Source organism: Pipra filicauda, unplaced genomic scaffold (genome assembly GCF_003945595.2).
Source record: "Pipra filicauda isolate LSUMZ 115617 unplaced genomic scaffold, ASM394559v2 scaffold84_size4826128_pilon, whole genome shotgun sequence".
Taxonomy (NCBI): domain Eukaryota; kingdom Metazoa; phylum Chordata; class Aves; order Passeriformes; family Pipridae; genus Pipra; species Pipra filicauda.
In genome coordinates, this window is record NW_024105031.1 from 3,832,213 (window position 1) to 3,845,254 (window position 13,042).

Genomic DNA, 13,042 nt, shown 5'->3' on the forward strand with positions numbered 1-13,042 from the left:
CGCCCCCCGCGGCAGCGCCGGCCCCGCCACCGCCGACCCGCACCCGCGGGCCGCCAGGGGCGGCAGAGCCCGGGCGGGGCAGCGCTCCCGGCCGCCGCGGGCCAGCCCATGGTGCCGGACACCGCGACCTGCAGCCGCCGCCGCGCCTGCCTGCCCGGCGCGGAGCTCAGCCCGGCGCGGAGCAGAGGAGGGGCCCGTTAGCAGTCGCGGAGGAGGCGGAGGGGATGCCGGATAGACACAAAGCCGGCGGGGGAAGCAGCCCACGTCTCGTCCCGGGATGGGGGTGCCGCGCCGGGTCCGCCTGATGGTGCTGCCGCAGGTACTCTGGGGCTCCGTCACCCTCATCCTCCTGCTGCTGCCCGCGGCCGAGCCCATCTGTCCCGAGCCATGCGATTGCCAGCAGCACCAGCACCTCCTCTGCACCAACCGGGGCCTGCGCTCCGTGCCCAAGGCTGCCGAGCCGAAGGATATCCTCACCTACAGCCTCGGGGGCAACTTCATTGTCAACATCTCTGCCTTCGACTTCCACCGCCTGGCAGGGCTCCAGCGCCTGGACCTGCAGTACAACCGGATCCGCTCACTGCACCCCAAGGCCTTTGAGCGCCTGGACCGGCTGGAGGAGCTTTATCTGGGCAACAACCTGCTGCCTGCGCTGGCCCCTGGCACACTCAGCGCCTTGGCCAAGCTGCGCATCCTCTACGTGAATGCCAACGAGATCGGCCGCCTCAGCGCTGCCTCCTTCTCCGGCCTCAGCAGTCTTGTCAAGCTGCGACTGGATGGCAATGAGCTGGGCTCGCTAGGCGACTCTACTTTCTCAGGGCTGCCAAACTTACTCTACCTGCACCTGGAGTCCAACCGCATCCGCTGGCTGAGCCGTGGTGCCTTCACTGGACTGACCAAGTTGCGCTTTCTCGACCTCTCGGGGAACCAGCAGAGCTCCCTTCGCCACCCAGACATCTTTGGACCGCTGCGCTCCCTCCACACCCTGCTGCTGGCCAGCAACAGCCTGCGGCAGCTGACAGGAGGGCTCTTCCAGTACCTGCCTGGCTTGGCGAAGCTCTCACTCAGTGGCAACCGACTATCTCACCTGGCCCCGGATGCCTTCACAGGGCTGGGCTCACTGAAGGAGCTGCGCCTGGAGGGGAACCTGCTAAGCCACCTGCCTGTTTCCCTGCTGGAGCCGCTGGGCAACCTAGAGGCGCTGGATCTGAGCCGCAATGCACTGACCACCCTTCATCCAGCTGCCTTCAGCCACCTTGGCCGCTTGCGGGAGCTCAGCCTTCGGGACAATGCGCTGGCGACGCTCCCTGGCGAGCTCTTTGCCTCCAGCCTGGCCCTCTACCGCCTGGAGCTGGAGGGGAATGCCTGGAGCTGTGACTGCCGCCTTCGCGGCCTCAAGCACTGGCTGGCGGCCTGGCACTCCCAGGGCCGCCTGCTCACCGTCTTCGTGCAGTGCCGCCTGCCGTCCACCCTGGCTGGCAAGTACCTTGACTACCTGCAGGATGCCCAGCTGCTGCCACCGCAGGATGGTGGCTCCTGCCCCGATGGCGACTCTCCCTCCCTGCCATCTCCTGAGGGGCTCGGCGGCAACAGCAGCGCTGTGGGACTGCCCCCAGGGCCGCTGCCAGCCGCCTCCACTGCCCGCCTAATGGGCGCACCCATTGCTGCCAGCCCCACGCCGCCACCACTGCCCAGCGCGGCGTGGCCCCGTCGGGCCAGTGCCGCTGGGGTCCCGCCGCTGGTGTCCGACCCATGCGACTTCAACAAGCTGTTCCTCCACAACCTGTCGGTGGAGGCCGTTGGCTCCAGCTGGGTGACAGTGCGCTGGGCCGTGCGGCCACACCGCAGCCCCCGCCTGCTTGGGCCGGCACGATTCCGCCTCCTCTTTGACCGCTTCGGCACCGCTGTCAAGTTCCAGCGCTTTGTGTACCTGCCAGAGCAGGGGGAGCCGGCGGCCACACTGCAGGAGCTCCACCCGGACACCCCCTACCTTGTCTGTGTCGAGGGCATCCTGGGTGGCCGCGTGTGCCCGGTGGCACCGCGGGACCACTGCGCCGGGCTGGTCACCCTGCCCGAGGGCAGCTCCGCGGCGGCGGCAGGTGGGCCCCGCGGCCCTGACCAACAGCTGCTCACGCTGGTGCTGCTGGCGGTGAACGCGCTGCTGCTGCTGACGGCTTTGGCCGCCTGGGCCGCCCGCCTGCTGCGCAAGAAGGTGCTGGGGCGTCGGCGTCGGAAGGCAGCCCCCGTCCACGTGAGGCAGCTTTACTCCACACGCCGCCCACTCCGCTCCATGGGCACCGGCGTCTCTGCCGACTTCTCGGGCTTCCAGTCCCACCGGCCGCCCCGTGGCGCTGCCGCCTGTGCCCTCAGCGAGGCCGACCTCATCGAATTCCCCTGCGAGCGCTTCATGGACAGCGGGGGCAGCCGGCATGGTGATGAACACTTGCTGCAGCGCTTCACCGACTGAACCCGCCGAGGCCCCGAGGCCGGCCGGGAGCTGCGGTCGGCGCTGCGAGGGAAGGTGGATGTCGGTCTCTGAGGGGAGGGTGCGGGCCCCGGGGTCGTGGCCTCCGAGGGGCAGAGCTGCAGCGCCAGTGGCTGTGTTCAGCTGCCCCTACTGCAGACCGGGGCTGAGGTGGCCTGTGAGATGGGGTTGCCTCTGCTGGAATGTCACTGTTTTTTCAGGAATCATCACTAACCCAAGGAAAAGCCCTGACAGGCGGTAACTGTGCCTTGCCACAAGGAGCAAAGCGGCAGGAGCTACTGCCAACAGCAACCAGTGCCTCCCTTAAGCAAATTCAGAGCCGTTAATTTGTGTGCTATTTTACAGGTGGTTTTCTCCAACTGCAGTTGGGAACACGTTACAATGAGCAGCCTGGCCCTGTGTGAGAAAGCTTTGACCAGGTCTTTCCAAGGCACCAGCTCTTCCTAACAAAAATTTGGACCAGTCTTTTAATTGAACTGTGTGCAACCAGAGAGTCACTGGAGGACTGGAAATTATTTTTTCACTGGACAGTTTGAAGGCTGTGCCATTTCAACTCAAACCGAATGTGAGGCTATTTAATGTGCACAAGTGGGTTTTCTTTTTTTTTTTTGTAAACGAGAAACAATAATGCAGCTAGTTAGTTCTACGGGAATATATTGCTGACACCACTAAGAAAAACTAACATATTTTTGTAATGTGTTTACAAATGAGCTATTTTTAAATTGTTTTTGAATAAATACTGCTTGGTACTTGTGCTGTAGTTGTCTGGGTCCATGATGGTCAGTAGACCACTGACCCTCACATAATCCATCTTCATTTCTAAATGGGCAGATGCAGAGGTGAACTGTTGATGGATAAATAATAATTGGTGCCTTTCTTCAGAAACAGTAATAGGTGAGAATATTTCAGGAACATGAGACGATCTTCATCATAACAGGCTGTTCTCTCTTAGCCTACTGAAGTTAGAAGCTTTATGTACCTCACTGTGAAATAAACGTTTTTGTATATTAATCTAGATTCTGTATTTTGTGTAGCTGAGGGAGAAATACTGAAGTTAAACTCTTATGCAGTAGTATATTATGTTTGAGTTGTTTTGGTTTGTTGGTTGTTGTGGGTTTTTTAAATTAGAATTTAGCTTTTGGTTTCAGAACAGTGCTAATCATTTTATGGTCAGTTGCTCTCTACTTCTCAGACTTTCCTAAATATTTACAGAATGTGGTTCTGTTACTAGGAAATATGGTGGTTTAGTTTACATTAATAATTCTCTCTGTGTGGTCTAGAAATGAGCTAGTTAAAGAAGTCCAAACCAGAGTTGCAATTTAAATGCAAATGTTTTAGATGGAATTTGGTAAATTGTTGAGACCATTGATACTGCTTCTGCTCCTTTGAATTTAATGTGCAACCTCAGATGAACTCTTGTGGAACTGAATGGCTTGAAGGAAGTGTTAGTGTACTATGGAGACATTTTGTCTCAATATGATGCATTCATTGCTGACCCGAGGTGTTCGTGACTACAAGTTGTTTATTACCATAATTGCAAGTAAGCAATTTGGGGTTTTTTCTTTTTTTTTCCCCCCCTTTTTTTTTTTTCAGCTGAACAAGTGTTTACAAAAGATACCATAGTAACTGGTACCTTCAATTGGAGTTCAGTGACAGAATGGAGAGAAAACACTTTATATTCTGAGGGAGAGAGATCATTTGCCTTAATCTTTGTCCTTTAAATAGAGAAAAAAAAAATCAAAGTCTTGTTTCTTGGGTCAGTAGCAAGAAGTCCTTCGAGACTTCATTTTGACAGGCTGTAGTTTTCAGGAATATCAGGGACCAAACAGTTGTCAGTGTATAGATTAAAATTCATCACTGCTATAGACACAATGTTGAATGGAATTAAAACTGAAGGAATGTGGGATCAGGTTTCATTTTCTTTTGTTAAGAATATTAAATTTCCGTTCTTTTGTACGTCTGGATGTTTTTAGCCATTTATGACTGTGGAGTACACCACTGTTTGTTGTTAGAAATGCAGTGGGATTGTTGAGTAAAGCTGTGTATCACACTAACGTTAGCTCTATCACTGGATATTCTTCCAATGGGAGATGCATAGATGCTGTACATGGTTATAATCAATTATGTCAATAAATCCATTTGCTGAAAGAAAACTGGTGTCTTAGATTGTATCTCATAATTCATCCCTCTTCAATCAGCTACTGGCTGTAGCTTCTTCATATTACGAGCACTGCTGTTGGATAAGCATGAGGACTGTGAACAGTGCCTCATCAGTCTGTCATATCTTTTCATCATACATTATGTTTTCTATTTTATTTGTAATATGTTTGGATAGTGCAAACAGCAAATTAATTAAAATGGATGGTTCTGAAACAGGTATATCACTGTCCCAGTACAGACTAACAAGGCGCCATTACATCAGTGAACTTACGATTCCTTATAAGCTAATTAATGATTGGGATCGTATCAATAGTTTATGCTCATTGGAAGTTAGAGTTCTGAGTGTTTTTCAGCATTTTCAAGCTAATGATATCAACATGTCATGTTGAGCATAGGTATGGTGTTATAATTAAGAATTCACTGCTTCTTTTTAAATTTATACAAACATCTGGACAATTGATAGAATGAAATGGCAATGGCTCTTTGTTCCATCCCAGGAGAAGTAGATACACAGATCTGCACAACAGAAACAACAAGAGGGTGGTTAACAGAATGAAGTTGTTGACTTTTAAAAAGTCACAAGTTTGTATCTCTAGGAATAGTTAGGCTTTGTCTGCAGATGTTACTTACAGCATTTTTGCTGGGAGGGAACTGTACTAGCAGGTGTTTGAGGAAAGAAGTGTCAATGACATATTGAATGTCTGATGTAAATATAACATGGCTCTATTTTTACCAGTAGTATTTATGAATATTTGGGTCTTTTTAAAAGTAAGCTTCTTTCTAAAGAATGACTCTAAAAACAGCTCTTTCTAAATGGATGAATCTGCCATAAATTTTTGCTCAAAATATTTGTCCTTCTACCAGAAATAAGAGTTTTTACTGCCTTGTTGTCTCCTGGAATCCATGCAGCTTGGGGAAGAGTAGACTGAGTGCCATTCTCCTGCTGAGTAATTACTGAGCACATTATGTAACAAAGATTGTAAATCACCAAAATATTGCCCCATCAAATTAAGTAGACTGATTTGCTGGGGATCTGCAAAAGGTACTGTGGCTTCTCTAGTGGCAGCACTGCTTGGTTCAGCAGCCTCTGCCACCTCCTGCTCCCCCGCTTCCATACATTGACCCTCACTGCAGTCAGCTGGCGTGGTTGGTTGTGTAGCTGGAAGGTGAACTGCAAAACTGATCTCCTGAAAAATAGCCTTTCCTAGTACCTTCCTCTTCCCTGTTTTTCAGACAGCTCAACTTGCTGGATTCTGCTCAACTCACACAAACATTGGAAGTCGCAAAATGTAGATGTGGAGTTCAAAGGAAGGAAAAAAGAGTCAAAGATGGAAAGCTGCTTAAACAATCTCAAGTGTTCTTGACATTCAGTTTGTCCACAGTCTTAAGAAAATCTAAGCTATTCATATTAGATAAAAATCCTATGTAGATGATATACCTTTACTGGAAATCGTTAATGATCTGCAAAATCGAAAATGCTTAGAACTTCTCTGTAAGATCCTAGAAACATTGACATTACAGCATGGGGTTGGAGAGAAATAATCTCAAGAGAACAGAGGTATAATGGTGTCAGTGAAGACCTACATGTGGATGAAAAACTCTTGTTAAAAAGAACTGCTTGACTATCAGAGCCTGAGTTAACAGAGTTGAAATTATAAAATTATCGATTTCTTCATGCAGTGCTATCTTTACTTTTCACAATGCACTTCAAATGCCACATTTTAAAATATTGTCGACATTTGAACCCTTAGAAGAAGGGGCCTGGTAAATTATGTTTCTTGTGTCTTTTCCTTTCTGCTCTTTCCTGAGAGAGATTTGAAAAATGAGGAATTTCAAAGAAAAAAAGAGTCTACTCCAGTTTCATCAGGGTATTTATTTAACCAGTAAACTTATATTTAGATTGTAGTGGATGAATCCACAAAAAGTCATTTGTTTCCATGACAATATATGTATTTGCAGAAAACTCCTCCAGTGAGCAAGAGATATACTACATATTTTCAAAAATCTGGTGATTCCCACTAATTGATGTTTCTCTGGCCACCAAGAGTGTACATGTGTTGTGTGAGGTCCACAAGTGAAGCTTTGGTTTAAAAAATTATTTTTAAAATCAAATCAACCAAATGATGTTTTCGCAGCGATGTACTTGATTTTTCATCTGGGCAACTCTTTTGAGACAAGTTTTTTTATAAATGTTGAATCTATAATCTGATATCTACTAAGTAGAAATGGGGAATAAATATTAGGAAACTGCATGTGCTGGATGCTGGATTTGTTCTTTTTGCTCCATGCTAAATATAGCATAGTTTTGGCAGCCTGTCCAAATACTGCTGTTGTGTTTTTCCCCAGAAAAAGTTGAGTTTTCTCAAGTGCATACTTTAATTCCCATAGAAATTAAATTCCCATAGAAAAATAGTCAATTGTCCCTAAACACTAATATCTTAATATCATGGTACATGATTGTATTTATAGAGATGCTTCTTGATAAGTCCTTTTAAATAAATTATCTCATTTGTTTTTACAAACAAAGCCATAAGAATTAGAACAAATACAGTATGAATAAATAGTTGGAAGAAAACTGCTTCAAACATAATCGAGATATTTACTAACAAAGAAGAATCTGACACTTTAAAGAGAATTTATGAGTTTTTATGCTGTGACCTGTTGTTGGATTTTTAAAGGTACATTTATTTATAGTTTGATAATCTATGCATAATAATTTTATGTCACAGAGATGAACTGTTTGTCTGGGGATGGGGAAGTGCCCACATATATATAATTTAAAAGCTATTGAGTGCTATAAATAAATTGGGGTACTGTTAAAAATATTTATTCTCATTAAAACATTACCTGTTTTTTTCATGCAAAGTGCATTTGAAGTTGTTGCCAAGTAAAGCAGTCCTGAGCTAATACATTAAACGGTGTCTCTTGACTTCAGATAAATGAGTATAGTCCTGTTCTTTACTTTATCAAGGTTTGTTTTTTTTTAATCTCCAGGCAAACATAATCTCAAATCACTGTTTTTCCCCCAAATAGTTCAAATTTTTGTATATTCAGGATTTTGAAATACTTTACTGCTCTTCAGAGAACCATCCATGTACCATAAAAGAATCTGAACAAACATTAGAGCAATCTGTCAGTCAACATATGTGTAGCACTCTGTAATGCAGCAAGTGCTCAGAGGTTGTGAAGTGAGGGGCTTGTATGTTAGAATCTTGTGAGAATGAATGCCCAACAGAACATTCATGCAGAGTCCCAGCTGTGCCTTCTAGCGATGGCAAATGTATTAATGTAATATAGCACCCTATGCATAAGTTTGGTCTGGTCTAGTTAATTTTGTTTTGCCATGTGAAACTAGAAAAAAATACTTGATTCTAATTCAAGGAAATAGAGTGGATAAGCTTTTTGTGAAGTTCTTGGCAAAAATCCTGTCAGCCAGGATGTTCCTGATTCACTTAAGTTCTCACATGTGCAATTTGTTTCATTGTCATTAGTGTATGTTTGTTTAGTTGTAGTAAATATTTAGAAGTCATTTGAATAGCTGAAGAAGGCCTGGATACATATAATAGATAAAAATCATATACAGAAAGATAATGAGACAAATTTTCTCACTGAGAGATTGATTTATCTTCTGAGGGACAAATACTTCAGGGATGTTGTCTTGAAAATAAACCTGAATGCCAGTTTTAAGGCAAGAAAGGAATATTCTTTCATTGGAACATGAAGAAGGTAGGAAGGTTGCAAATAATTATTAATTCTCCTATTTTCCTTGCCAATTCCTTGCCAACAAGAGCAAAGATTGGCATTATGTTAACAAATTATATTACGTAGAGATACACGTGTATCCTGTCTGGATTAAGAAAAGTTCACTGAAACCATATCTAGGCTGTCACTTTTAAACTAAGGGATTCATTGTTACATTACTGGACTTTATCCTGACAGTCAGAAGAACTCTTTTGATATGTCCAAATCCATGTTTTAGTCCAATTTTTAGCCTCGTCTGTCATTGTACCATTGACATATCTATGATGGTACAATTTATTTTCCTCATCTTGCTAACTATTCAAATCTTGAAGTTAAAATTTTGAAGTTACTCAGCACTGTAGCAGCCTCTATCTGACTACCATAAAACAATTTGAAGTAGGGGAGGATACTCAGTAGAAATACCAATCAGATGAAAGGTCAGGAATCATTTTACTTTAGATGAACATGCTCAGGAAAAGCATGCTTTCAGAAAAAAATTAATTGTTTATAACTGAAGGATAACATGGTTTATTTGCCATTACTGTGCCATGATCTAAATCTTGAACGAGTATATGCAAGACAAGGAGCATATGTTAGACTTATGAGACAGTTTGGAGTGTTGCTCAGTACATACAGCAGATGTTTTAGCATGCCATTTTTTTCAGCAACAGCTTGATCCTTCTTCTGTTTTCACTTCATAAGAGTGAAAAGATTTCAAGACTCTTAATGTAGGTACCCATCAATAATAGGTCTGTGGTGATGGAATTAATTATTTTGAAGGACTGTGCTCTAATATTCGGTGTTCATCTTAAAAAAAATAAAATATTTACTTCTCAGATCTGATCAACTTGGAGAGATAAACCTTATGTTAACTGACATGGAAATAACTTTCTCAGCTGATAATTACTGAAGAGGGGGAATCTTTCATGACATTGTTCATAGTAACTTGTTAACTCTGAAACTTAAAGATGCCAAACTGAACACCGTTTCATTGTTGGTGACATTACCATAAGGACCCAATTAACTCATTTTCCCCTGAACCAAACTTCTCCACTTCCTCTTGTTGCCTAAAAAGTTATACATATTATTTAAAACATTTTGTCAAAACCTTGTTTTTCTTTGTTCCAGCACTGCTCCTGTATTAGGTATTGGCAGTATAAAACTCTACAACCTGTTGCAACTTTATAATGTAAGAGTGGCAGAAATATCTCAGAGCTATCTGTACTCACTGAGTTTAATGTGAAAATGAATAAAGTAGAAAATGTACCAAAAATCTGGAACTTCACAGATTGCAGTTCCTGTAATCCTGGTGAAGGTGCCAAGGTGCTCTACAGTTTTGCCTAGCTGCTTGTGCCTTCCACTTGAGTGCTCTTACTGGTGTAGCCCTACCTTCTTCTAGCATCTTACTTATTGGCACAGGGTTTTTTCCAAGAGATTTGGGGTGTTCAGCTCAGCAGTTTTTTGTTTTCTTCTTATCTCATTTTTTAGATTCTGTGTAATGGGAGTTTGTTTTGATTTGATTAAAGTTTAAAATACAGTCTGCTCCTAGAAAGAGAATACATGAATTTTAAATAAATCCTGCTTAAATGGAAGTTATTTTTTTCAGGAATGACTTGTGATTAGAATGATTCACTGGGATCCCACTGATACTATTCTGCTGCACAAAGCAAAGTACAGAGTCTTCTGGTTTTCCTGCCAGGATGTATCCCTGAGAACCTGAGACTGCAGAGGTCCAACAGAAAATAAAGACATCCCTTACTTTCATTTCTGTGGCTCAAATGGAAAAGAGATTCAGGCTGAGCATCTTTTTAACTAGAATGGCTAAGAACTTTATTTATTCCATAACATGTATTGACCTAAACTGATTTTTTAACTGGAGAGTTATAAATAGGATTCATACTTAAGGCAGCGTCGAAAACCTGACATTTTTGGAGACAAAGCCTCCTTAATTTTCCTCTGTAAAACTGAAGTCAGCGCAGACTGAAGTAAGTGGCAGTTTGCTGAAAGTGTTAACAGCTCTTTGAGGTGTCTGTAATATGCAATTGGGTACACTTTCAAACAGTCTCTCTTGTATTTTATTTAGATGTATTTAGAATATGTCCCAGGCAGAAAATACTAATGAATTCCAAACCATTAGCTTGTAATGATACTGACTGACTTAGGTTCTGAATTCCTCTGTTGTTTTTATTTGCACTTGCAAGTGCACCTGAGGCATATCTGAACTCCAGTCTGATCACATTTTTCTCCAACCTGCTAAAATCATGTACCATTCCAATTAGCACAGCAGTACCTGAAAAACTCCGCTATTGTCACTGACAGCTTTTTACTTTAAGCCTTTTCACTTATACCACAGTAGAAAACCATCTTAGTCTACAAGCTGCTAGGCCTTGAGATATGCAATTGCTTATGCAATAGAATTGTCAGTTTTTCCAGCCTTACAAGCACAGACAAACTCTAACAACCAGAGCAGATTTGGGTTTTTTTCCTCCCTCCCCCTCCACTGTGGTAATAAACATGATGGATTAGAGGTTTGCCATAGATTACTTTTGCCAGAGTCTACCAGTAGTGACAGTAGTGGCAGAACCCAAAGGTATATGCACTGGAATAATCATTTGGCTGTTCAGATTTGGAACTCTACAAAATTTGGGCCTGTGAAAAACATCACTTGGTCTGATTTTATACCTTTGGGATTTACCAGTTGTTATATCGTGGTTTTTTGCCCAAAAATAATCTTTGTCTTCTTCTCTGTTTTATTTTCTCTTTTCACTTGGCTAGTGGCTTTTGGATTAATACAGCAAGAGTGACCGAAATATGTAGTTTTTTGGATGCTGAGCATCCAATGTGTATGAGAAGCTGCAGGTGCTTAGAAAATATGATGCCTTACAAAATGTGCAAAATACAGACTTCAAGAGGCATCCAAGTTCAACTTTTGGTCATTACATAAATAGCTGTCCAAATTCATCTGATATCCTCCCTGTATATCCCCTCATCATTGTTAGCTGCCTTTTGTTTCTCTTTTGATCTGTAATGAGGTGTCATGTTTTGTACCTCCTACACTGTGTTTTGACCTCATCCTGAGTACTGTAGCCAGTAAGGTTCCATTTTTCTCCAGAGCGACCAGTACATGTATTGGGTATTGTTTTTATGCAGTATGAATGAATACAAGACAAGAAGGATTTAGAAAATGGGTTTCTTGCCCAAAGCTTTATCATTCAGCTGACAATAGTCCAAGCAGACAGCCCCAGTGGTCTGTATGATCTATTTGCTGTGATTCTTCAGAAAGACTGCTGCCTCTCTCCTGAGAGAGGAAAAGCTATCGGACTTCTCCTGTTCTGTGTTTGTGATCTTTCCGCTTTGGTTGAAACTAGTTTCTTCAGTTTCTTTACAAAAGGAGGTAAAATCCTGTCATACAGAGGCCAGAGGTAGAGCTTTTATCACCTGTGTATGTTTTCACTTCAAAGAACTTGTGTAGCTACCTGTTTTTCAGACAGTGCTCCTTGGACCGAAAGCGATCAGAATCAGGCAGGAACAGCCAGAAACTAATTTTTGTCCAGGAATCTGAATATTCAAACCAAGAGTTATTCATACATTGTAAAGAGGAATTCTGAATCTGGCATCATTCTTCTCTAAAGCACTAATTTTGTTTTAGGCAGCCTTCTCTTGCTGGTCTTCCCTGCAGAGCTGTCCCTCTCTCCCATGCCACCCCTCTGTGCACTGCTGGCATGAGCCTGCATCTTTCAGAAGCCTTAGAAGGTTGATTTGCTTCTTGTTTTGTTTCATTGTTTGAGTTTTGTTCTTTTCTACTGTTTAATAGGCCCTGTCCATGTCCCCCCCTTCTTCGCCTTTTTAGGTTTTTAAACGTCAGGATTACAGCAACTGTATCATTACAGCAGAGCTGCCAAAGCTGGTGTCAAACTGGTATTATGACCTCTGTTTTGAAGTCTGGGGTTAGAGTTGATTCTTTATCTGCTTAACTGCAATGCTGAAGTATTTTAAACAACCTTTGTTTCACAATTCCTCTGACCTTTCCATGTCCTCAAATGCTCAATTTACTCTTCAGAAAAAGTAAGTGGACTTTTCCTGACTCATCTTTTCCATGTAAAGTCATTATGTCTGACCCATAAATACAAACTTCAAAGAGCACATACTTCGTATCTGAAAAGTTCGGAATGGCATGTATTTTCCTGAGAGGACAGAAGCCCTCTCAGTATATCCAGGAAGACTTTATTAACCATCCATTTAAAATTAAATGAAGTTATATATCACTTTGCAAATGGGATTTTTTTTGAGAACAGCATTGGATATAACTAAAACAATGTTTATTATATATTAACAAATATATATATTAACAAATTTAAACTACGGGATTACAACATAAAACCACAGTTTTTTATGAATCCTCCAGATTAAATTGTTATTCCTAGAATTATTTGTTTTATCAGTGCAAATACGTTATGGCAAACTGGTGTAGCACAATGGATCCCAAGGCAACCCAGTTTTTGCTAATTTCGATGGATCTACATCAGACCTGAACCTGAACCAATTCTATTTTACTGCTTCTGCTGCAAAATTTATCTGTGGGTATTAAGAAGAATTGATGGTCTATTTAAACAGCAGTCTGATTAAACAAGTCAGTTATATATTTCTTTCACATAA

The 13,042-nt window shown here is 43.0% G+C and overlaps 1 protein-coding gene across 1 annotated transcript; it reads left to right on the top strand.

Moving 5' to 3' along the window:
* Nucleotides 1-9: 9 nt before the first annotated feature.
* Nucleotides 10-4,638, top strand: TRIL (TLR4 interactor with leucine rich repeats). The gene has a single exon (XM_027723786.2). It carries the CDS (start codon nucleotides 278-280, stop codon nucleotides 2,465-2,467), a length of 2,190 nt encoding a protein of 729 aa, XP_027579587.1. The 5' UTR covers nucleotides 10-277; the 3' UTR covers nucleotides 2,468-4,638.
* The last annotated feature ends 8,404 nt before the right edge of the window (nucleotides 4,639-13,042 follow it).